The 26382-nt window shown below is 42.7% G+C and overlaps 1 protein-coding gene across 1 annotated transcript in view; it reads left to right on the forward strand.

Moving 5' to 3' along the window:
• The window catches only part of LOC106606575 (baculoviral IAP repeat-containing protein 6), a 151214-nt gene extending 127172 nt beyond the window's left edge, over positions 1–24042 (forward strand). Inside the window, 5 exon segments of the mRNA XM_014202984.2 lie at positions 4620–4781; positions 5403–5480; positions 8024–8212; positions 18578–18712; positions 22810–24042. Of these exon segments, the coding sequence (XP_014058459.2) occupies positions 4620–4781; positions 5403–5480; positions 8024–8212; positions 18578–18712; positions 22810–22989 (744 nt within the window). The 3' untranslated portion in view covers positions 22990–24042.
• Positions 24043–26382: the final 2340 nt, after the last annotated feature.

The following is a 26382-nucleotide window of genomic DNA, read 5'->3' on the forward strand; positions in this document are numbered from 1 at the left end:
CTACTCCTCCTCCTCCATCAGCAAGCTGCTCTCTTCAGCTGGCAGCGTGGCCAGCTCTCCCCCCTCCTCCCCTCCCCATTCTCTCCTCTACAGCTGGAAAAGCTAACCTGCCTGAAACTTCACTCAGACACCTTGTTTGTTGATGCAAGAACACAGGACACTCCCAGGATCTCCCCCTCTCCCCCTTCAGGGATGAAAGAGGATATTCACCGTTTTGATCTCCCAATGTGACAGCTGTGTACAGCCAGCCGCACCCCCTAACCAGCCATAAGCCTACTCGGCTGCTTCTCTCCGTCTGTTCTCTCTGCCCATTTCCCATCGGTTTTTAAATGTTATTTAGCCGTGATGGTGTGCAGACAGTGATGGGGTTTTGTTATGGATACGTAGATATATTTTAATTTTGCCTGTAAGGACTAGCAGGCCAGTCTGACTAGGCTTCACTGTGGCTCAGCCTCGGAGTGCCACTGCCAGAGAAAAACGGAGCACAGTGACGGTCATTCTTGCGCCTTAACTTCACTGAAAGCCTTGAGTTTCTAGCCAAACCCCATTCTATCACAAATTGGCGCACAATTTACCTACTTTTATAAACCATGTTGCGGGCCGTTTTAAACTACTCGTGGGCCGTACATTTTTGGTTTGATAACAAACGACCTTGTTTAGTCATGTTACCTGGCTAGCTTGCTAACATGGTAACCGTTGGCTATGCACACATTTGGATTGCACAGGAAAAACAGAAAAGGGATATACCACCTACTCTAAGAGATGCTTATGCCTACTCGATGTAATTCATTCTAAGCTAAATCTGAAGGGGAAAAATCCATCTGCTCTTCCTTTAAATTCTGTTTGGTGTCTAACTTTTGGGAGCAGTGTGCGAGGGAGGGAGTGTGTGTGTGTGGTGTGTGTGTGTGTGTGTGAAGGAGGGAGAGTGTGGGAGAGTAACGCTTCGATCACACTGGCAGCATCATTGCGCAAAATAGTACGCAGCATCATCTGGATATGTGTGCAACAAAAGTTCAACATTCACCTTCTGCTACCATTTCTGTCAAGCCGTCTACGCATATAGTTTGACGCATACCTTCGATAAATCCAACGTATGCACTAGAGGTCGACCGATTTCATCGGAATGGCCGATTTTTAATTAGGGCCTATTTCAGGTTTTCATAACAAACATAACAATTTGAACACCTTTATTTAACTAGGCAAGTCAGTTAAGAACACATTCTTATTTTCAATGACGGCCTAGGAACGGTGGGTTAACTGCCTTGTTCAGGGGCAGAACGACAGCTTTTTACCTTGTCAGCTCGGGGATTCGTTTTTGCAACCTTCCGGTTACTAGTTCAATGCTCTAACCACCTGCCTCACATTGCACTCCACGAGGAGCCTGTGTGGCAGGCTGACTACCTGTTACGTGAGGGCAGCAAGAAGCCAAGGTAAGTTGCTAGCTAGCATTAAACTTATCTTATAAAAAACAATCAATCTTAACATAATCACTAGTTAACTACACATGGTTGATATTACAAGTTTATCTAGCGTGTCCTGCGTTGCATATAATCGATGCGGTGCCTGTTAATTTCTCATCGAATCAGCCTACTTCGCCAAACGGGTGATGATTTAGCACTGTCGTTGCACCAATGTGTACCCAACCATAAACATCAATGCCTTTAAAATCAATATGCAGGTTTAAAAATATATACTTGTGTATTTAGTTAATATTGCCTGCTAACATGAATTTCTTATAATTCGGGAAATTGTCACTTCTCTAGCGTTCCGTGCAAGCAGTCAGGGTATATGCAGCAGTTTGGGCCGCCTGGCTCGTTGCGACCTGTGTGAAGTCCATTTATTCCTAACAAAGACCGTAATTCATTTGCCAGAATTGTACATAATTATGACGTAACATTGAAGGTTGTACAATGTAACAGGAATATTTAGACTTGCCACCCGTTAGATAAAATACGGAACGGTTCTGTATTTCACTGAAAGAATAAACGTTTTGTTTTTGAAATTATAGTTTCCGTATTCGACCATATTAATGACCAAAGGCTCGTATTTCTGTGTGTTATTATGTTATAATTAAGTCTATGATTTGATAGAGCAGTCTGACTGAGCGGTGGTAGGCAGCAGCAGGCTCGTAAGCATTTATTCAAACAGCACTTTCGTGCGTTTGCCAGCAGCTCTTCGCTGTGCTTCAAGCATTGAGCTGTTTATGACTTCAAGCCTATCAACTCCCGAGATTAGGCTGGTGTAACCGATGTGAAATGGCTAGCTAGTTAGCAGGGTGCGCGCTAATAGCGTTTCAATCGGTGACGTCACTCGCTCTGAGACTTGGAGTAGTTGTTCCCCTTGCTCTGTAAGGGCCGCGGCTTTTGTGGAGCGATGTGTTATGATGCTTTGAGGGTGGCTGTTGTCGATGTGTTCCTGGTTCGAGCCCAGGTAGGGGCGAGGAGAGGGACGGAAGCTATACTGTTACACTGGCAATACTAAAGTGCCTATAAGAACATCCAATAGTCAAAGGTATATGAAATACAAATCGTATAGAGAGAAATAGTCCTATAATTCCTATAATAACTACAACCTAAAACTTCTTACCTGGGAATATTGAAGACTCATGTTAAAAGGAACCACCAGCTTTCATATGTTCTGAGCAAGGAACTTAAATCTTAGCTTTTTTACATGGCACATAATGCACTTTTACTTTCTTCTCCAACACTTTGTTTTTGCATTATTTAAACCAAATTGAACATGGTTCATTATTTATTTGAGGCTAAATTGATTTTATTGATGTATTATATTAAGTTAAAATAAGTGTTCATTCAGTATTATTGTAATTGTCATTATTACAAATAAATAAATAAAAATCGGCCGATTTAATCAGTGGCAGCTTTTTTTGGTCCTCCAATAATCAGTATCGGCGTTGAAAAATCATAATCGGTCGACCTCTAGTATGAACCGAGCGCACGGCAACTGCAACGCAATGCTGCAAGGCAAACGCAGCGTTTCCATTGGAAATTAATGTAATTCTGGTGTACCAAAATGCAATGAAGCTGTTGGTGTAAGGTGTGTGTGTGTGTGGGAGGGAGGGAGAGTGTGTCGGCTGTGTGTAAAGTTGTCTGAAAAGTAGGGTAAAGATGGTTTCATATAAACCTGGTGTGTTTCCCTGTACTGACACAATGAAAATACACATCATTATGCATTTATGTTCCTTACTACATTCCTCCTGCCCAATCACAGGTAGGCCTTTGGACATGAGTAAATCAGCAATTTTCTGCAGTAGTCCTTTCTGTTATACAGTAAAAAGTGCTATACTAAATTTATAGTTGCCACCATTCTAATAAATATGATGGTAAAATGTTTTCAGTATATTTTTAAATGAGATCATCTTTGAGAACTAACGACTAGGGGATAATCTAAAATTCCAAAAATGGCATGGGGCCCTCATTTGATTTTATGAGTCACTCAGATGGCATAAGAACATTGCATAATCCATGGCAAAATGTGTATAATTGCAGGAAATTAGCATTAAAACAGCTAAATTGTCTCTGCGGCCTTTACAATTTGCGGTCGGAGAATGCTCCGTTGGCCACAGCCACTACCACGCCCCGCCACCCCCACACTAACTTTGCCACCGCTGCTATAAAAAAAAAATCCTAAGGGAATCGCTGAAGTGTGAAGTTAAATTCAACGTGTTTTATTGAGTAGAGGTGTGAATATCAGGGTCAGGGTTTTGTGCAGAAAGTGTACAAAATGGGAACAGGTGTCCTGTGGGGATGGGGCAAACCCCAATGTATCACGATACTACTCAGTATTGTGAGACTTGGCCTGGTATCACATCAATAATACAATCTTGGTGTTGTGACAACCTCATTACAGTTTTCTAGCAGTTTACACAGATTTTCTGTGTTTCTGTGCATGTATCATTTTTTGGGGGCCCTCACCAGTTTGCATCCGTGGCCCTTCCTCCTTGGTCTAGATAGTGTCTCTGAGCTTGGCCCCCACAGAAACTCTGAAAGGGTTTTTTGTTTTAAAAAGCCAGAGCCAAATGCTCTTGAAACAAGGTCTCGGTGCAGTGGGTTTCAGATCAGATTAGCCCTCTGCTATCAGGGCCTTCTGCGAGCGGCTAATGCGGTAAATCACAGCCCCCCCATTCGGCCATGCCATCCTTGAGCCTGAATACCTGTGACTAGCTAATAACCCGCTACTCAGTGCATGTGAGCAAAGAACAGAGCAGAGGGGGAGTGCGGGCTACCTCCCCACGAGGTTTTCCTCTGTATCGATCAGACCGACCCACTTATACAGACGAAAGGTCTTTAGTTCCTGGTCACTGAAAGTGTATTCCTGCAGAATTACCAAGATCCCTTTTCTCTGATTTGATCCTTTTTGGGATCTTCCCAAGCCCGTCTGTCTGCCGTTTCTTTTATTTTCACTTCCTGTGGTCTCCTTGATTGATTCGCTAATCTCATTTTAGTGTGGAAATGAATTGTATTTCTATAATAGCCACGAGATATTCAGACGAAAAATGCTGTCCTTTTGTGTCAGCCACATCTAGTGGAAATGGGGGTGTTGAAGAAAAAGGGGGGGGGTAGTAAAATTGTCATTAACCCCTTGTGGTCTGTGTGTTGCAGGTTCTCATCACTGGGCCGGCAGACACGCCGTACGCCAACGGCTGCTTTGAGTTTGACGTGTACTTCCCCCAGGACTACCCCAACTCCCCGCCCCTGGTCAACCTGGAGACCACCGGGGGACACAGCGTGCGCTTTAACCCAAACCTCTACAACGACGGGAAAGTGAGTCACATATAGTTACTCAGGGTTAGGGGGTTGGGGAGGAGTTGGGTCAACTGCCTAGCTGTTAATCAACAGTTTAAATGTTGGGGTTGTGGTTCGTTCAACTTTTGGCTTTCCACAAAAAGATGTCAAATTTGAGTGTATATTCAGCACCAGTCTGTCCAGAGTGATCCTTCTGTGGCACCATCAACCTGTTAACCTCACAGCTTGGAGTGGAGAGAGAGAGAGAGAGAGAGAGAGAGGGAGAGAGTGCTTGATTTGAGTAGCCTTCCCTTCACAATAGTTTATTTTTGGTGTGTTGCCAAAATGAAAAAGAAGCTCACTATTCCCTCCCCCTCTCCCCTGGTGAAAAACCGTGAAGGTGCTGGAGCCTGCCTCATCTGTTCTTCCTCATTAGGAAGGCTCTGACAAGGAACATCTATTTTCATAATGGAAGGAGACAGCTGCTCTAAGAATTACTGTGTGCTTTCTACAGCAGAGGTAGCACTCTGGTGAGGAGGCCAGGGCAAACTGCTTCTCAGCTTTCCCTCGGAATGAGGGGTGGATGGGTAGGAGGGAGGGATCTTTACCTGACCGTCAGTCTCTTGTCTTCAACCCTTGATCTGTTTCTGTCTTCTCCAGGTGTGTTTAAGTATCCTCAACACCTGGCATGGGAGACCAGAGGAGAAATGGAACCCTCAGACCTCTAGCTTTTTACAGGTGAGACAGAAATCCACTGGACTTATACCTCCACCACCCTTTCGTGGGTCTGTGTTTGTTTGTTTCTGCTGCCAAAACCCAAGTCCATCTCCATCAGTCGCTGGTGATGTTTGATCAGGGTGTGTATTAGTAGGTGACTGTTTTGACAGATGCCGTGAAGGATCCTCCATACTGTACAGCCATTAAGAGTTGATGTTGGTGTGTGTGTTGTTTTTTACATTTATTTAACCATTATTTAACTAGGCAAGTCAGTTAAGAACAAATTCTTATTTACAATGACGGCCTACCCCGGATGACGCTGGGCCAATTGTGCGCCGCCCTATGGGACTACCAATCACGGCCGGTTGTGTTACAGCCTGGAATTGAACCAGGGTCTGTAGTGATGCCTCTAGCACTGAAATGCAGTGCCTTAGACCGCTGCGCCACTTGGGAGCCCGAGGCAATGCCATCTCAACACCTATCACTCTGAGCTGGGCTGCTAAGGGGTTTTATCACCAGCTTTATCATTGACTGCCAGTCTAGTCTGTGTCGCACTGGTAGAGACCTCGGGGCAAAGCTCAAATAACACCCTATTCTCTATATAGTTCACTACTTTTGAGAAGTGCACTTGCTCTATATGCAAAATGGGGTGACATGATTGTCTGAAGTAGTACACTGTATATGGAATATGATGTCATTAGAGCAACAACCCTTGGGTCAGAATGGACAAAAGTACCCGCAAAACACCAGTCTCAACGTCAACAGTGAAGAGGCGACTCCGGGATGCTGGCCTTCTAGGCAGAATTGCAAAGAAAAAGCCATTTCTCAGACTGGCCAATAAAAAATAATATGGGCAATAAATGGGCAAAAGAGAAAATAAAATAAATGGTCAAAAGAGAAAATAAAATAAATGGTCAAAAGAACAGACACTGGACAGAGGAACTCTGCCTAGAAGACCAGCATCCCAGGGTCGCCTCTTCACTGTTGACATTGAGACTGGTGTTTTGCGGGTACTATTTAATGAAGCTGCCAGTTGAGGACTTGTGAGGTGTCTGTTTCTCAAACTAGACAGTCTAATATACTTGTCCTCTTGCTCAGTTGTGCACTGGGGCCTCCCACTCCTCTTTCTATTCTGGTTAGAGCCAGTTTGTGCTGTTCTGTGAAGGGAGTAGTACACAGCGTTGTACCAGATCTTCAGTTTCTTGGCAATTTCTCGCATGTAATAGCCTTCATTTCTCAGAACAAGAATAGACTGACGAGTTTCAGAAGAAAGGTCTTTGTTTCTGACCATTTTGAGCCTGTAATCGAACCCACAAATGCTGATACTCAACTAGTCTAAAGAAGGCCAGTTTTATTGCTTCTTTAAACAGTTTTCAGCTGTGCTAACATAATTGCAAAAGGGTTTTCTAATGATCAATTAGCCTTTTAAAATGATAAACTTGGATTAGCTAACACAATGTGCCATTGGAACACAGGAGTGATGGTTGCTGATAATGGGCCTCTGTACGCCTATGTAGATATTCCATAAAAACAGCCATTTCCAGCTACAATAGTCAATTACAACATTAACGATGTCTACACTGTATTTGTGATCAATTTGATGTTCATTTAATGGACAAAAACAAGGACATTTTTAAGTGACCACAAACTTTTGAACGGTAGTGTATATGGAGCAGAAAAGCTGTAAAAAAGAAATGAAGATATTTGTCATTTTCTGTGGATATTGATCTGGCAACAAGCCTAGCTAGAGTCCTTTAGAAATGCTTCCCTTTTCTAATTCCCTCATTTTCAGGGTTGGAGAGTTCATAGAGATGTCTCTATTGATTATCATTCTAGTTGGTGTCTGCCAGATCAATAATGGAAATAGCAGGCTGAATGGCGACATGGTGGAATCAAGTCAAAATCAGCCGGCCCTGATAATGGTCCTGATATCTAGTTGCGGTGAGCAGGTTGGGGAAGGGTGGGGGCTAGTAGAGTGTAGAAAGGGCACCAGGGTCAGAGTTAGTAGACAGTGTCCCTTGGCAGTCATACAGTATCAATTTCTTCATCCCCACTGATGGTTGAGGTAAGGATTGGGGTAATCTAGATCTATTGTTAGGCTGACAGCTACTTGACCATCAGGGTACACGTTGAGTGTTGTCCAGCTTGGCCTGGCAGACGGGCAGGCAGCCGTCCAGCTAGCGTCTGGCTCTGTGGGTAATATATGCTTGGCGGTGTGATGGAGCGAGCCGTGTAGCCAGTCTCCTTGAGACAGCCCGGGGTATTAATTGAATTGTTAATAAAGATCTATTGAAGGAGGGTGAAAAATCATGCTTTTGTCTGACGTTCCCTTAGTGTCCCCCATGCATTCTGCTGCGTTGCTCATTGTGGTCTCTGCAATGTTCTCACCTATCCCCCTGCTTTTGTCTCCTCCAACTTTTCTTGCTCTCTTATCGCTCTTGCTCCCCCTCCTCTCTCTTTCTCCCCACACAACCCTCTTCGGTAACCTCCCTACAAGTGGCTGTATGTGTATTTTGTAATGATAAAAAATATTCCATTAATCTCTCTTCTCTCCCTCTCTACAGGTGCTGGTATCGGTGCAGTCTCTGATCCTGGTGTCGGAGCCCTACTTCAACGAGCCGGGCTACGAGCGCTCACGCGGAACCCCCAGCGGCACGCAGAGCTCCCGCGAGTACGACGGAAACATCCGGCAGGCCTCCGTCAAGTGGGCCATGCTGGAGCAGTTACGCAACCCCTCGCCTTGCTTCAAAGAGGTGAGCGGTTAAATCTCTTATCCCCCCCCAATGCCATCAGGCTATTCTACAGTGGCTCACCCTTTCGTACATACAGTTTGGCTACCCCGCAGCTTTCCTGACACCTGAACCTGGCCCACGCCAGTGTTTAATGGCTCTCAATTCTACTGTAGTATCGTTACGCTCACCATGCTCCCCTGTTACAGTAACAACCAGCCTCTGCACAAAAAAAGAACCCGGCAGATTAAGGACAAGAAATTGTCTCCTTTGGGACGATATTAGGACAGTGGCAGATAATAAATTCACTGTTTTCTATTTTCCAGGTAGATAATATCGCTCGTCTTTAATTTCCTCCTGTCCTTGACACGGGCCTTGCAGGTTGATAGCGTGGCAGATAGCGATCAGTCACCAGCTCTGCTTAGAGAGAAGGGGGAGGGAGGGGAAGGTGGTGCATAGAAAGAGAGGGCGGGGTGGTAGTGAGAAGCATAGGGAGGTTGGGAGGGGAAGAGGGCCGGGGTCTAGGGAAAGAGTGAAGCAGAGGGCGTTTGGGAGGTAGAGAGAGAAAGGGATGGGAAGATGGAGGGACAGAGTGAAGCAGAGGGAGGCAGAGAGGAATGGGAAGATGGTGCGGGGGCGGCGGGAAAGAGTGAAACAGAGGGAGGTAGAGAGCAGTAGAAAAAGAGAGGAGAGCGAGGTGTTTCTAATGAATTCCTCCAGGCTGGGGAGGCGGGTGTCAGCGTCCCATAAGCCCCTGTGTGGGTGCTGCTGTCTGATGGCGGGAACTAAGGGACCACAGACAGATAAACACCGCTCCAGTTTGGCTCCTAACGCGCTATATGGAATCACTCACCCTGCGAACAGGTAGAAGTCAGCCTCCGATATTCCACTCACTCTGTTGCTTCTATCTCCTCTGTCTGTCACACTGTAGCTCATGGGAGCTTCGTGACACAGCAACAAATAACTTCTTCATAATGCCATTGTCATTGGCTTTGCTTTGTTGTTCACCTGTGTGTGTGTGCACGCGCGCGCACAGCCAACATCGATTAAAATATTGGATTCTGGTAATGTAGTCCTGGATGAAGACACGGAATTAAATTAAGATCCCAGATGCTTGCTGCTCTGCCAAGCAACCTCCGCTTTGCCAAACAGTAATGTATTTTCCGGTCTCTCTACCTGCAATCAGAAAAGAGAGGACGTCTGTCTGTGGGTCTCAACCTGAGCCTCTGGACCAATGTTTTCCTTCAACTAGACATCATTTAGCAGGCCGTCACACGCTGCTGATCAGCCCTGTTAGCTGGCCAGGCTGGGGAGACAGAGTGGGGATGTGGAATTTTGGAAAGCACCGCCATGTCCTTTCTGTCATTTGTATAGAGAGACCGGGAGGGAAGCCAGACTGAAATATTATGGAGGCTAGTCCATGTTACCCCATTTTATAGATATAGAAACATACCCGTCTCCCCCGAAAAAATAGATTTACGGAATTACCTAGAGAAATGCATCAAACCAGGGGAACACATTGACAGAGAAGAATCAGATGTATAGTTTGGGGAATAGTTAAAGACAATTGGTCTCCATGTTTAAGTTGATCTATTGAGGTAGAGGTACTGTTGGAGTACATTGTGTGTGTGTTCCTGGGCACACAGCCAAACTCGTGTCACCAGCTCCCAGTAGTATTCCATGCTCTGTGTTAGAAGGGTGGCGTTTTTCTTTTTCGCATCCCAGGGTGAAAATCATCAGCTGTAGCACGGTAGCAGCCTTTGTAATAAAACAGGCTTCTGACATCAGTGGCTCAATATGAAATGGACCATGGGAGCTGGGAAAACCAGCATGCCTCTACAATACTGCCCGAGTGCCCTCCTAAAATTAAATTAGGCTCATGTGACACTCCTGAGTTTCCCTTTTCCCGTCTAAGCCCATGGCGGAGACAGACGGAAATACTGTCTGCAAACATTGGCGAGCTATACTGCCCTACACAGGCGAAATGCAGAAACTCTAAATTTAGTCAAGTCTTTGATCTGTTGTAATGGCCAGGTATATTATCTGATTAATGTGACATTTTGTTTCTTGACACAAAAAGAAGCCAGTCGTTCAGAAAACATCATGAAGTACCAGAAATTGCTTTCTGTCCGATTTTGCAGTTACATTTTTTGACTTCCTTTGCCTTTGTAGGAAGTACAGTTGTGGCACACATGCATACAGTACTATCGTCTCCGTTTTGATGGCGCCGCAAGCTCAGCGTGGTCTCTTTCCGATCTCATGTGAACCGTGAAAGCGGTGACACCGCAGACATTTATTTCTGGGGCCGGGGGATTATGCGTGAGATTTCCAAAGTTTTTATGCCCTATTTATAGTGTGAGATGGAGAATAAGAAGCAACCTTGAATAATGCAGCAGGAGATTGTCAGGTGGTGTTAGGAACAACAGGTCGGCCGCTGAAATATAGTTCCCAGTGAGTGTGAGAGCCGAGGGGTGTCCACGCACAGCCGGATCTAGTGTGAGTGGGTTATTAGGTGGAGGCAGTGCTGTGGGTGACATCCAAAACCCACCCCTTCAAATCCCAGGAAATGAGCGTTTTCTCTCCTCAGGAGCTTAGCGAGACCGACACCCCTGTCAGGCCACACAGGGACGGAGCTCATTACCACAGGGCTATCCACTGTTGTGTGGCAAGAGTACCACAGTACAAGTCATAATACCCTTAAAACCTAGTGGTCAAACAAAGGTTTCCAATCATTTTCCACCGTTCTTTTTTCCCATAGGTGATTTTAGAAACACTTAAAATAAGGGCTGTGTTTCAGCTTACCCTGGCGTGACGTTTTCATAACCCTGTAAATCTCTCTTGGACAAGGTGACTTCTCAATACATTCGGCTCGATTTAAATAAAACGCTAATTTACTGCTAATGTGGCTATCATGAAGAACTACATATGCCATGACCTGGACGAGACTGCCGAATGGAGGCAAAGGTAAGAATCTCTGGATTAACTATATAATGTTAGCTACATTTAGTAATGAATAAATTGGCTACATTTCATTAAATTGACAATTCTGTGAACTGTCTCCTGAAAGGTTTTTTTTATTGACACTACCTGTTAAAGGTGTCAGCTAGAGATGTGCAGGAACTTGCAGGGATTTATAGTCTTGCATGATGTCTACTTTGATGCTAATTATCACTTTCGGAACTGAGTAAATGCAGCCGAATATATAATGATTAAATGAATCTTGTCCGAGAGAGATTTACATGGTTATCAAATCACCAGGGTAAGCCTACATAAAACACAGCCCATATTTTACGTGTTTCTAAAATCCCCTATGGGGAAAATGAAAACCGACTGGAACCATTTCCCTGTTTCACCGCCTGATTTTATGGCTATTATGACACTTCCACTGTGGGGCTGTGTGGTCATGAAACGGGGTAAGTCAGGGAAACCATTAAGAGAGGAGCGTGTTCTTGTCCTGACCTCTGCCAGCCCTGACCAGGTGTATCATACAGTGTGATTGATTCACGGTTCAAGGACCTTCCGGAGCAGATGGAGCTAGCTACCTTGCGTGTTCATTTATCATGTAAACAAGAGGAGGATGCATCCGTGGCGGGACCACACACACACGCGCGCGCGCAGAGAGAGTGCAGCTCGCACACCCTGTCAAGGAAATTAGTCATTGTGGTGAGCACACTCCATTACGGTGCATTATTGATGGGTTTTAACAAGACACCTCTGCCCAGTGGGACCTATCGAGGCTGGGGCGTTGACTCCTCTCCTCTCTCTGTGTAACTTGCCAACCCAGCACAGCCTGGTTGAGAATACTGCTCTGTAGTCTAGCTGGAGGAGAGATAAGACTCCTGTGTTGGGTTTCGTGACTGAGAGATGGGGAGAGAAAGCTTGCCTGGTTTTGGACACACACACGGAGCAGGGAAAGCCAAGAGTGGAGGAGCGATGTGCCACAGCCACCGGGGTTTCCATGGCTACGCTGGGAAGGAAATTGATCATTGCCCTAATCTCCCTCCTTCCCTCCCATGGCCCAATTCTGTGGCAGCGACTGCTTGCCTCTGCAGATGGGAAGAGTGTCAGTCAAAAGTGACGATGGGGGCTTTTTAAAATGTCACTGTTTAGTCACCAGGATCTGTGTGACTGAGTAGGACCTTGTCTTTGGCAACAGGGAGGGAGGGATTCTACAGGCGTGCCACTGAGCATCTCCTCGTCTCTGTCAGGATGACGCGGTGTCCGGGGCGATGATTGACAATGCTGACATGAACACAAACACACCGCTGGACCCGTTGTGTTGAGGTCAGCGTAAATAAACCTGAGCTGTTTTTCCATCCAGAGGCCAAGCCATGCAATCTGCCGTGCCGCCTTTGCCCATTTGGGAAAGGAGACCATCGTTCCCCTCTGCTGTGCCCACCCCCTCGCCCACCCCCGCCTCAGTCCCAGCTGTAGTCACACACACGCACTCCCTCTCCCAATGGCGCTAAGGCGTGTGACTGCAACTCCGAATACAACAGATCACTTTGATACTATTGCAACAATAAATCATCATTACCGGCAAATGAATTACTCCCAGTATATGCTCACCTAGAATGAATGGGGAGGGGGGTTTGAGACTAGGCTTGAGACCACCTCCCTAGCAGTTGACTATGGAGCAGATTTTAGTTCTTCTAATGCTTATATACTGAACAAAAATATATACGTGGTCTGCAGTTGAGGCCAGCTGGACGTACTGCCAAATTCTCTAAAACGACGTTGGAGGAGGCTTGTGGTAGAGAAATGAACATTCAATTCTCTGGCAACCGCTCTGGTGGACATTGTCGCGGTCAGCATGCCAATTGCACGCTCCCACAAAACTTGAGACATCTGTGGCATTGTGTTGTATAAAAAAACTTTACATTTTAAAGTGGCCTTTTATTGTCCCCAGCATAAGGTTCACCTGTGTAATGATCATCCTGTTTAATCAGCTTCTTGATATGCCGCACCTGACAGGTAGATAGATGGGTTATCTTGGCAAAGGTGAAATGCTCACTAACAGGGATGTAAACAAATTTGTGCACAACATTTTAGAGAAATAAGCTTTTTGTGCGTATGGAAAGTTTATGGGATTGTTTTTTTCAGCTCATGAAATATGGTACCAACATTTTACATGTTTCTATTTTTGTTCAGTATAGATTGTCATACACATACCTTCCTTGGTACTTTAAATGACGCTGAATATAATACAGCTAATTAGCCATGAAGTCATTGTGGATAGGTGCGTATTAGCAGCAAATTGGCAATTAACTTATCGTATATGCACTCCTAATTTGGTAAGATTTCATTGATTGGAAAGGTGAAAGCAATACAATACATGCATAGTGTTCACCAATCCAGTCGCGTAAGATCAGTGGCAAGTAAGAAATGAAGTGAGGATGCATTTTTAAGGTAACGTTACTTGAATGAAGCCCAACTAATGATTTACCCCATAATCTTCTGCCCGACGTAGTGATTTTTACCCCTCCAGAGGTTCCTGTTCTCTACTCGGTATGAACACTGAGAGGGGAGGCTGAAGTTGAGACTAGACGAGAGTGGGAGTATTTACAATGCTGTAGTCAGTATAGCAGACCTGGGGCTGAGTGAGCATACAGCAGACGGGATGAAAACTTTTATTTGAATGGCCACAGCATGATTCATACTCACCCTTGACCCCTGTGTGTGTGGAGCACATGGAAACGTCTGCCCTCTGGAATAATGAGTGGACGGCAACTCACTTAAAAGGTCACTTAATTTATCTGGAAATGGAGCACACAATCAACAGACCATGCCAGTGTGTGTGTACGTATGGGCATTTGTCTGGTTGTATTGAGTCTCTCTCTCACGGATTGGTAATTTGTCAAGACGCCCTATTCTGATGGGTACACGTGTTCCATGTTCAGTGACACTTGGATATGTACACATCGCTTTTCGTCCATACCGTCCATATGCGTGTACCGAAGTCACATGTGCACTGCCCTTCCAACAGGAAACGCCCCTGGGTACTTAGTCGTTTTGAATTGGTGAGCGTTTCTAAATGCCTATGTTAAATGGAGGTCTCCCACATAATGTCAGGCCTAGATCTGCCTTTCAATATAATATATTAGATTATATTGGATTTTCATCCTCAGTGTTCTACTTTATCCACTGGTGGCACCAGCACATGATTTGGTTGCACCGATTTTCTTAAAATAAAAAAAAATAAATGTATAATGACTTGGGCTGTGTCCCATACAGAACCAGCCTCATAATGACGAGCCAAACCCTTATGTTCTTACATTGCCGAATTTGACAATACTTGATACCAAATCAATACCACGGTAACAAAAAAATAAAGAGGGGAGAAAGACTTATTTTTATTTTTAAATACAAATTAGTTTAGTAGTTTAGGTCCCAAATCACTTTTTTGTTGTTGTGAAAAACAACATTGGATGGTCCAGGTCCACAACAACGCTTAAACCACATCAGAGGAACAAGTTTCGAAGTCTGGGGGAAAATCAGAGATTTAGTTTTTTTTATGTTGGCATTACCATTTAATTCAGGTGCTCACCAGCCAGACTGTTTGGCTAGCTGTGTTTCTTTAGCCGTAAGCGGCATGTGAGTTTCAAGTTTGGGGAAGCTAATTTTCAAAATATTTTAAAAAGCACCTTTTATAATAAAGCATTCCATGCATCATCGCATTTGCGGACTTGTGTAGATTGGACGGTCATAATTTAGGCTAATAATATAACTCAATCACTGTTTGTATAAAAAAAATTTTTTTTTAAAGAGTTCAATGCATGTCTGAGCGGGTAGTGGAGTAGAGTAGGCCTAGGCTATAGGCAACAGTATATCAGATGCTTTTCTTGGCCTTGTTATGGACACCTTTACTGCAATTCTACTGCACTTTATATGAATGGAGACATTAGAATCATCTTTTTTTGAATACAACAAAAATGACAGGGTAACCTACTCTGACACTGACAGACGTCTGATCCATGTACATTAATAGGCCTACGAGAAGGGAAGCCTACAATATGACATTCATCTAACCTGGGGAAGGAAATTAACTTGAGTGGCACTTAGCCAACAATGATAGTGAATATGCGCGCTCACTGGGATATGACCGACGCTCTCCACTGGTGCCAATGAGATTTAATTTAAATTGAGCATTTTGATAACTATGAAAGAGATGAGTAATTTTGTCTTCACATTAATAGCCATTTGCTTTACAAACTGATTCATTATTGTGACATACATACCTGGCTGGGTGCCTGTGTGTACAACTCAGTCGCGTACACACTGCGGAAATTGCATCCCATTCCGACTGTAGACAATGGGATTTAACTTTTTTTTTAAAGAAGCTAATGATCCTCTGTGGCCAATTCATGGTTTCTGGTGTAGTAGCCTATTTTGAATATTTTTTATTTATTTCTGTAGACAGGAGTAGGCTATATAATTTTGGCAATTACATTTTACTTTAGGGGAAGCAGCCTATGACGGTAGCGGACTTGTGATGGAGTTTTCAAAACTAATGGCCTCTGGATTGATGCAAATAATCATGACTCTGCCAGGCTACTTTGTAGTTTCCTTTTAATTGCCGTTCCATCTAGCGTCGCAACGGCTACATAAAGTGGTAGACATATAAGCCACACGCACGCTGCACAGACGGGCATTTCCGTGCTGTTGTTACCTCCTTCAGAATGTTGGTTTATTTTTGGTCAATTGCACATTACTATTTGAGTAATTAATGATACCTTTTTTTAAAGTAAATTATGACCCAAAAAACGAACGTGACCAGGTAGATGTAGTGACAGCCAGACTGAAGAGGCTGACTGGAGCACATCCCTGCTGTGACGTCGGAGAGACCCGGTGATGCGTGGAGCGAATTAAACTTGACTGAGAGAGCCAGTTGCCAGTCAAGCCTGCTCCATTAAAATACAGAACTGCATCCCAATCATTAGGACTACCTAGATCACCACACGGTTTTGTAATACTAAGCTACATCTAGTCGATCTAATCTTGTTCTCTGTGGAGAGCCAATTCTACCCCTCGGGTTTTCGTCTTGCATTTATGATTTGGTGGCTCATTTCTTTAGCGGGCGTTTAAAAAAAAAAAAAAGTGTAATGCAAGTCGCGCTTTATTTTGACAGGACTAATTTACCCCTTTACCCAGGTTTCTGGATAATCAGGGTTTTTCGATTTCGGTTTCAATATATATTTTGTTATTATATATTAACTGCATTATGTGGTTTGAATGCTGCAACAGCACAGAATTGAACAATGAATAAAAGTCTGACTGCCCATTACTGCTTATCACTTATTAACCATCATTTATTCACACTACTTCATTTCAGTTGATTTGTTTAATTTGATTTAGTTTATTATTTCCCTCCAAGTCATCTCTAGAGAGCTGCTACCTATGCCGTCTGACAAAATCACTTTTTTAGTAATTCTTCAAAGTAAATAAGGCATACGTTTATGACTGCTAAATACCAACTATTAATCACTAAGATCGTGTATTTTCAGGTAGACCTTGCGAAGCAACTGCTCTTATCCCTCTTGATGCCATTCTTCTCTCGCACTCTGTCTGCACAATAACCTGACGCAGCATGCGTAAAAGAACCACAGACCAGACCAGTAGGCACCCAATGTATTATGGTCATTGTAGTTAATTACCAAGTTTCCTGCGCTAAACTATGTAGAATATTGGCCTGTTGGAAACTACAACTCCCTACTACATCCCATAGTTTGGGCTTGATATGATTTATCTATAGAGAAGGAAAAAATCATGGAATTCAAATAATTGAACCAATGTCAATAAGTTGTTTAAAAACAGAAAAATAACCGACATTAGGGTTAATCGCTCAGCACTATTAGATTGTAGACTTACATGGTCAAAGAATATTGATTATTTTGTTGTAATGATGGGGAGAGGTCTGTCTGTGATAATCTGCTTTTTTAACATCACATGCAACCAAACAAGTTCTGCAAGCTCTGGTTTTGTCGCATCTTGGCTATTGCCCAGTTGTATGGTCAGGTGTGGGAAAAATCAACTAGGAATGCTGCAGCTGGCCCAGAACAGAGCAGCACGTCTGGCCCTCAAATGTACACAGAGGGGCCTATGTCAATAACGTGCATGTCAGTCTCTCCTGGTTCAGAGTGGAGGAGACAATTACTGCATCACTGCTGGTCTTTCTAAGAAGTATTGACATGCTGAAAGTACCGAATTGTCTGGGCAAAACATAGCTCAAAAATGTATACGTACCCTACAAGACACGCAATCAGGGGTCTCTTCACAGTCCCCAAGTCCAGAACAGTGGCTGAGAGAAACTTTCTTTTCTCATTTTTATTATGTAAAAAAATTGTCAAATGTAGTGTTCTTAGTTCAAATTTGTGTTGCTATTCTTGTCCATTTAGAACATGACAAAATACAGAACACTATGTTTTATGTGGATCCCAGGAAGAATAGCTGCTGGTTCTTCAACAGCTAATGGAGATCCGAATTTAAAAACCATTATCACAGAAATCACTCTGCTTATCAGTCCATTTGGCGTAAAGTTCTTATACATACCCAGCATCTCAGGATCTGTGCAGACCTAGAGAACTCAGTCAAGGGAGACATCATAGCACTTCTCCTCCAAAACATTTTCAGTGGAGAGATGGCGCTTCTGTTTGTTAACGCTCCACTTCAAAGCAGCCTGACTGCAGATATCCAACTCCCTTCCCAGTCAGTGAAACAAGCAGTCCTCTTGCTGCTTCCTGCTGCAGAGGAGAACTTTCAGAGGTTATGCTTTTCTTCACAACATCCTGCTTTTTCAGCTTTATAAACTTACCAATTGGGTAGGGAGAAGAGTTGGGGCAAGGTCCGTGCTATCCGGGATCCTTGGGACATACCTACCCCATTTGAAGTTGTCATTTTAAAATTGTAAGGGTTAAGATAGGATTAGTGGTGTAGTGTAGGGATCCCAGATAGCACTGACCGTTACGGCACCTGGAGGGGCCTGATCAGAAATATTACTTTCACTGCGCTCACCATTTGTCCTTTCTAGTATGAACCATGGGAAATTTAATCCAAAACTTGCTGGCTCTCATTTCACTATTCCATAATCTGGGCCATAGGACAGCAGTTCAGTAATGTTATATTAGGATCAATTGAAGGAAGAACAAATGTAAATGTAAATATATTTTCATTATGGTCATTTTCCTTATCCAGTGTGTCATGGATGCAACGTTTACATTTCAAGCATTCTAACTAGGGCCCATAGGTTTTCCTGGTCAGGTCATACAGACAGGAAAAACTCCTGGGCCTACTAAATGGCTATAAACTAGAGATGCGTTTCAATAATGATGACCTGCAGGTATATGTGTTGCATGTTGTTTCTGAGTCTCATGGCTGTGTTGTAATCCCCAGGTGATCCACAAGCACTTCTACCTGAAGCGGGTGGAAGTCATGGCGCAGTGTGAGGAGTGGATCGCAGACATCCAGCAGTACAGCAGTGACAAGAGAGTGGGCCGCACCATGTCCCATCACGCTGCTGCATTGAAGGTAAACAAACACTATTCATCTACAGGAGACCTCGCATTGTATCAGAATTTTGTCCTTCTCCACAGAAGTGAATACCCCATCCCCCTTTCACTTATATTTATACACACAGTCCTGGTTAAGGAAGTGTGAATTGGTTGCTCAGGAGGAGAGTGACATCCCTGTTGTTTTATGCATGGTGGACAGGCTTGATTCGTGCACTAGCCGGCTTCCCCCTCTGACAGTCTCGAGGCAGCCATGGAGGAACAGATAAGGGCCCTGCGTCCTACTTCCCTAAGCTCACTGGCAGCCAGACTCCATTCCTCTGGCTTTTAATAACCACAATTAATACCCAGTGTAAATAATCTCCACGACACACTGATAAAGACGGAGAGGCCGCAGCACAGTGCTGTGGAAGCACTCAGTGCTGTTTTAAAGCAGAGCTCCAGAGGTCTGTAGTCCCATTACCTTCATGGTTTTTCCTCTTGCTCCAGAAAACAGGTTCAGGTTCTGAAATGATGGGTTTGTTTTGGTGCACATTGTCGTTTTTTTTGGTAAAACATTATTTAACCTCTCTTGGGCAGGTGGCCCACCCACGGTTCACACTATTCAACAGCCAGTGAAAAATCAGAGCGCCAAATTCAAAACCACAAAATGTCATAATTCAAAGTTCTCAAACGTACGACTATTTTACACCATTTTAAAGATACACGTCTCCTTAACCTGTTAGGGCTAGTGGGCAGTATTTACACGGCCGGATAAAAAACGTACCCAATTTAATCTGGTTATTAATACTGCGCAGAAACTAGAATATGCAGATAATTATTGGCTTTGGATAGAAAACACCCTAAAGTTTCTAAAACTGTTTGAATGGTGTCTGTGAGTATAACAGAACTCATATGGCAGGCAAAAACCTGAGATGATTCCTTACAGGAAGTGGCCTGTCTGACAAGTTCTTGTTCTTCTTGACTCTCTTTATTGAAAACTGAGGATCTTTGCTGTAACGTGACACTTCCTACGGCTCCCATAGGCTCTCAGAACCCGGGAAAAAGCTGAATGATGTAATTCCAGCCCCTGGCTGAAAAACATTAGCGCCTTTGGTAAGTGGTCTATCAGAGGACAATGAGACTGAGGCGTGTGCACGAAGCGACCCCATGTTTTTATTTTCTCTCTCTTTGTACTAAAACACAGATTCCCGGTCGGAATATTATCGCTTTTTTACGAGAAAAATGGCATAAAAATTGATTTTAAACAGCGGTTGACATGCTTCGAAGTACGGTAATGGAATATTTAGAATTTTTTTGTCACGAAACGCGCCGGGCGCGTCACCCTTCTTTACCCTTTCGGATAGTGTCTTGAACGCACGAACAAAACGCCGCTATTTGGATATAACTATGGATTATTTTGAACCAAAACAACATTTGTTATTGAAGTAGAAGTCCTGGGAGTGCATTCTGACGAAGAACAGCAAAGGTAATAACATTTTTCTTATAGTAAATCTGACTTTGGTGAGGGCTAAACTTGGTGGGTGTCTAAATAGCTAGCCCTGTGATGCCGGGCTATCTACTTAGAATATTGCAAAATGTGCTTTCACCGAAAAGCTATTTTAAAATCGGACATAGCGAGTGCATAGGGGAGTTCTGTATCTATAATTCTTAAAATAATGTTTTTTGTGAACGTTTATCGTGAGTAATTTAGTAAATTCACCGGAAGTTTGCGGGGGGTATGCTAGTTCTGAACGTCACATGCTAATGTAAAAAGCTGGTTTTTGATATAAATATGAACTTGATTGAACAAAACATGCATGTATTGTATAACATAATGTCCTAAGATTGTCATCTGATGAAGATCATCAAAGGTTAGTGCTGCATTTAGCTGTGGTTTGGGTTTATGTGACATTATATGCTAGCTTGAAAAATGGGTGTCTGATTATTTCTGGGTGGGTACTCTGCTGACATAATCTAATGTTTTTCTTTCGTTGTAAAGCCTTTTTGAAATCGGACAGTGTGGTTAGATTAACGAGAGTCTTTAAAATGGTGTAAAATAGTCATATGTTTCAGAAATTGAAGTAATAGCATTTCTAAGGTATTTGAATAACGCGCCACGGGATTCCACTGGCTGTTACGTAGGTGGGACGAAATCGTCCCACTGGCCCTAGAGAAGTTAATGTAACCACATTGTCCGATTTCAAAAAGGCTTTACGGCGAAAGCATAAAGTTAGATTGTTAGGACAGTCCCAACACAATAAAAACCACACAGCCATTTTCCGAGCAAGGACAGGCGTCAAAAAACCAGAAAACCAGCTAAAATTATGCACTAACCTTTGACGATCTTCATCAGATGACACTCCTAGGACATCATGTTGCACAATACATGCATGTTTTGTTCGATCAAGATCATATTTATATCCAAAAACAGCATTTTACATTGGCGCGTGATGTTCAGAAAATATTTTGCCTCCAATACTGCCGGTGAATCAGCACAACAATTTACAAAAATACTCATCATAAACGTTGATAAAATATTAAACTGTTATTCAAAGAATTATAGATGAACATCTCCTTTATGCAACCGCTGTGACAGATTTCAAAAAAGCTTCACGGGGAAAGCACACTTTGCAATAATCTGAGTACTGCGCTCAGAAAAAGACATCAAGCAATACAGATACCTGCCATTTTAGAGTCATCTAAAATCATAAATAGCATTATAAATATTCACTTACCTTTGATGATCATCAGAAGGCACTTCCAGGAATCCCAGGTCCACAATAAATGTTGTTTTGTTCGATAAAGTCCATAATTTATGTCCAAATACCTCCTTGTTGTTTGCGCGTTCAGTAAGCTACTCCAAGTGTAGGAAGTGCGGCCAAAATGTCACGACGAAAAGTCAAAAAAAGTTATATTTACGTTCGTTCAAACATGTCAAACGTTGTATAGCATCAATCTTTAGGGCCTTTTTAACTTAGAACTTCAATAATATTCCAACCGGATGATTCCAATGTCTTGAAAAACGTTTTGGAACACAGCTACCCCTCACGTGAATGCGCGCCAATGAACTCGTGCTTTCCTGAGTCAACAACTTCTGACTTCCTTTGTTCGCTCTCTGTTCACCATAGACGCCTCAAACAACTTTCTAAAGACTGTTGACATCTAGTGGAAGCCTTAGGAAGTGCAAAATGAACCCTAAGTCACTGTGTGTTAGATAGGCAATGACTTGAAAAGACTACAAGAACCAGATTTCCCACTTCCTGGTTGGATTTTTCTCAGGTTTTTGCCTGCCATATGAGTTCTGTTATACTCAGACATCATTCAAACAGTTTTAGAAACTTCAGTGTTTTCTATCCAAATCTACTAATAATATGCATATTCTAGTTCCTGGGCCCGAGTAGTAGGCCATTTAATTTGGGTACGTTTTTCATCTGGCCGTGTAAATACTGCCCCCTACCCAAGAGAGGTTAAGGTAAAGTGCTGGAAGTGGTCATTTTTCATTGGTTTACTGTATGCTCTCGTCACAGAGATGCGCTGAGAAGGCAACTGGAATGGATTCATGTGAGCTCAAGAGTATTTTGGACAAACTTCAAGCTACAATATGTAACTTTTTGGGTGACCTGACAAAATTCACACAGAAATGTGAGTTCTTGATCTGTCATTCTCATTGAAAGCAAGTGTAAGAAGCGGTAGATCTGTTCTATGGGCGCTACTTCTACGCTTCCTTTTTTAAAGTTTTGTTTTTGCGTCTTTTACTTTAGGGTTTGTACAACAGCTGAAAATACAATATTTTGTTTATAGAAAATACATTTTGCATTGATTTAGATTATACAATGACTCTCTATACTACACTTGCTTGTTTTGTCACATAAACTGAAATTAGGTGAACATTTTAGCAACCAGGAAATGGCAACGTGATTTCTGCATTGTGCATCTTTTTAAATGATGGGCTTGAAATTTGTATTGGTTTGGAAGAGTATTTAGAGTTCACAGGCCTTGTCATAATTGTTGGGTAGAGTATAAATCAGTTTCCTTGTAAGAGCCCATGTTTGTACTTGCCCCCTCACAGCAAATTGTAGCTCTGAACTGAGCTCTGTGGTAACCCTGTGTCCTCTGTCCCTCTCCCCCATTCAGAGGCACACGGCCCAGCTACGAGAGGAACTGCTGAAGCTGCCCTGCCCCGAGGGCCTGGAGCCTGACGGGGAGGAGTTCTCAGAGAAGAGTGCCGCCCTCATGGTCAAAGAGCTGCCCAATCAGGATGCGGAGAAGCCAAGCGGCAGCCAAGACGGCCCCTGCAGTGAGGGCTTGCTATGAGTCCTGCCCTTCCCTGCACCCCTCCACCCTTAGCCGCGGCTACTCATCCTCACGACTATTACTATTGTTATTAAATAGACTTTGAAGGCTTCGAAGCACAAGCCACCATTTTGTCAATATTTGTATGTAAGAATCTAATTATGTAATAGGACAAAAAACAAGATGAGAATGAAACTGCATACAAACCAACAAAAATAAGACAAAACTCCGAACTATGCTATGCCCTTAAGGAAACAGTTGACAAACAAATTCTTTTATTTACCTGTAAAAGTGTAAACTTTTTGTGCTTTTTTTTTTTCAATTGTGAATTAACCACTGATTGGTATGTTATTAAACTTGTTTATGTATACATAATGACAGAGGGAATCACAGAATATATAAGGGAACTAGCATACCTTTTAGAGAATGTTTAATGAATGTTAATTTCAACAAAAAAATTGGACTGTTAGCGCAAGAACAGTTGTAACCAAGAATGTATTGGTCATTCTTTAAGGATACTATTTAAAAGAAAAGAACACACACTTTCCTGAATTTGAGAAATCTTTTGGTTGCCCATTGATTTCTGCAGGATCCTGTAAACTTCAATAAAGGCTGAAATGGACGTTCTTAATTGCTATGATTACTTACTTTTTTTTTTTTTTTTGCCCCTCACTAATTCTCAATGCAAGTTTAATAAATGCAACCTGTTTTACTTTGCCCAGATATATACACTGATCTGATTGTGTAGATGAGTGTATGTAAGATGTGCTTGGGATATGTATGTGAACGCTTCTGCATGTGTATGTGATTGTGTGTGTTCAACAATCCTCATAAGATCCCAAGCTGCCATGTGCCTTTTTATCTACATTGACATCATACCACCAGATACTTTGAAAGAGTTTATTCACTGATTATTTGAAATTTCTACACACACATCATTCCACTGTTTGGCTAAAATCCCTTCATCTATTTTATGTTGATTCCAGTAAAAGAAAAAGCACTTTCTATTTTACTCAATCCCAGTTCAGTCACATACTCCTTTTGGTAGGACATTAAATGGAGCTTGAAAATGTTTATTGATTGTGGGAATGGTTCTTTCTGCATTTTTTAACAACACTTTGAATCTCTGGTCTAAAAATATATATAATGGAAAACATGGTACCAATCCAGAGGCGCATGAGCTGCTACTATACAGTCAGGTGAGGCCCAGTGCTTTTTGCCATTGCAGGGAAACAGGCCACCTACTGTATACGAGTAACATGTTTAGATATACTTTTGTCTTTGCTGGTACAGGTTTTGGGTTGCAGATTGTTTCCATTGCTAGTTTGACCTTCCACAACTATCAGTCCTCTGAGGGTAGAGCCTTCCTAACCTCCTTACCGCAAGATAAGCCTATATTCAGTGGTGGAAAAAGTACCCAGTTGTCATACTTGAGTAAAAGTAAAGCTACCTTCATATAAAAAATGACTCAAGTGATAGTCAAGTAAAATACTACTTGAGTAAAAGTCTAAAAGTATTTGGTTTTAAATTTGCTACAGTACCAAAAATTAAAAGTATAAATCATTTCAAATTCCTTAACCAGATGGCACTGTTTGTTTTTTTTATTTACGGATCGCCATCGGCACACTCCAACACATAATTTACAAAGGAAGCGTTTGTGTTTAGCGAGTCCGCCAGATCGGAGGCAGTAGGGATGACCAGGAATGTTTTCTTGATAAGTGTGGGAATGGGACCATTTCTTTCCCACTAAGCATTCAAAATGTAACAAGTACTTTTGGGTTTCAGGGAAAATGTATGGAGTAAAAAGTACACTATTTTCTTTAGGAATGTAGTGGAGTTAGTTGTCAAAAATATAAATCGTAAAGTACCGATACACAAAAATACCTACCTAATTAGTACTTTAAAATATTTTTACTTAAGTACTTTATACCACTGCTTATATTGGCTTTTGCATTTTACTATCAGAACAATGTAATTACCAAAGTCATCATCCAGCTTGATTTAGTGTGAATCATGGCTGGCTGTATGTTGTGCTAGGTGTCTCCTGACCAAATATAATTAATACATCTCAACAGTTCTATATGAAGACTGCGCAACATTTGAGACTCATTGAGAAACCTTTTCCTTTCCTGCTATCCCTTTCCCACAATGAACTCTGCCTTTGGGAATGACTGTCAACTGTTGTACAGCAAGCTTGGATACCCAGGGATTATGGTGTAGAATGAAGGAGAATAGCACGGTGGATGTGCTTCTGTGATTTAGACCCCACTATGCAATTTTCATCCTATGCTTTAAACCTCACAGTGAAGTAGAGGGAGAAATGCCTTCTGGAAAATGCATTGAGTGTAAAGCATCGTATGGAGAATCTTTCACAACATGCTATGTGACAATCCTATGGGCTACAGAGTACATACAGCAGGGTTTGAATGAATTTTTGGGAATCAATCCAAATGAAACACCTGAAATGTTAAAAGGTGAGTTTGATGCAGTTTGTTTTTGACTCAAATTTCTTATTGCAATATATTACCTTTTCCAAAAAAATAACCTTACAATTGTTTCTAGGGCACTGGTTTTCATCGTACATTTTTCCTTCCTTCTAACTTAAACCATCTTTTGTATTTGAACAGTAGATTGTGTTATTCACACAGCCCCTGGTTTGTTATAGGAGATGGTAGCCTCACTCAGCTTTTGGTGGTGTGGTTCGGTATCATTTAACCTTGGCAATGCAACCTTGCTAGCTATCTGCCAGTGTGCACAGACTTGCTTTCAAAGAAAGGTACTCTGTTTTGAAAGAGCCAAGCTCTTTCCTGCAGGACTGATGAGGTAATGTTTCATGGCCTCCAAAAGTAGAAGAACAAGCTACAATAGGCTTCCAAACAGACATAATTCAGACTGCAACAATGAAAGTCAACATCTCCCTTATCTCCCCAAGCACGAACACACCTTCCTTTGAATACATTTATAGAGCAGTAAAAAACACGGGTGTCTGGGGATTTTTTAAACAATTTCTCTTCACACTGCTCTGGCAATCAATGTGAGAATAGTATGCGTGTTGGAGCTTTGGATATATGGTTCGGTAGCCTGAGCTTCAAACAGCATCTGCGCACTGCAGGTGTCAGCGGTTGTCTAACAGCAAATCTTTTGTTTGTTTCCCCTGAAACAAAGTCTTGAAAATTACCTCTCATCAGTTGAACAGTAGCGTGTCCTTGACAGCTCTTTAAATTGGAAGCATGCCTCTGGAAAGGTAAATCACAGCCCTGTTCACCATGGTCTTTCTTCCGTTCCTCAAAACCACTCCAAAGAGCCTGTGAAGAATTCCATGACACGCTCAAGCACACTTCGCTTAAATGTAACACACAAATAGGAGGAAGGGGGAGATGGAGCGGGGAGGGGAAAGGAGAACGAGTGGTGGAG

This window comes from Salmo salar, chromosome ssa01 (assembly GCF_905237065.1).
Source record: "Salmo salar chromosome ssa01, Ssal_v3.1, whole genome shotgun sequence".
NCBI lineage: Eukaryota > Metazoa > Chordata > Actinopteri > Salmoniformes > Salmonidae > Salmo > Salmo salar.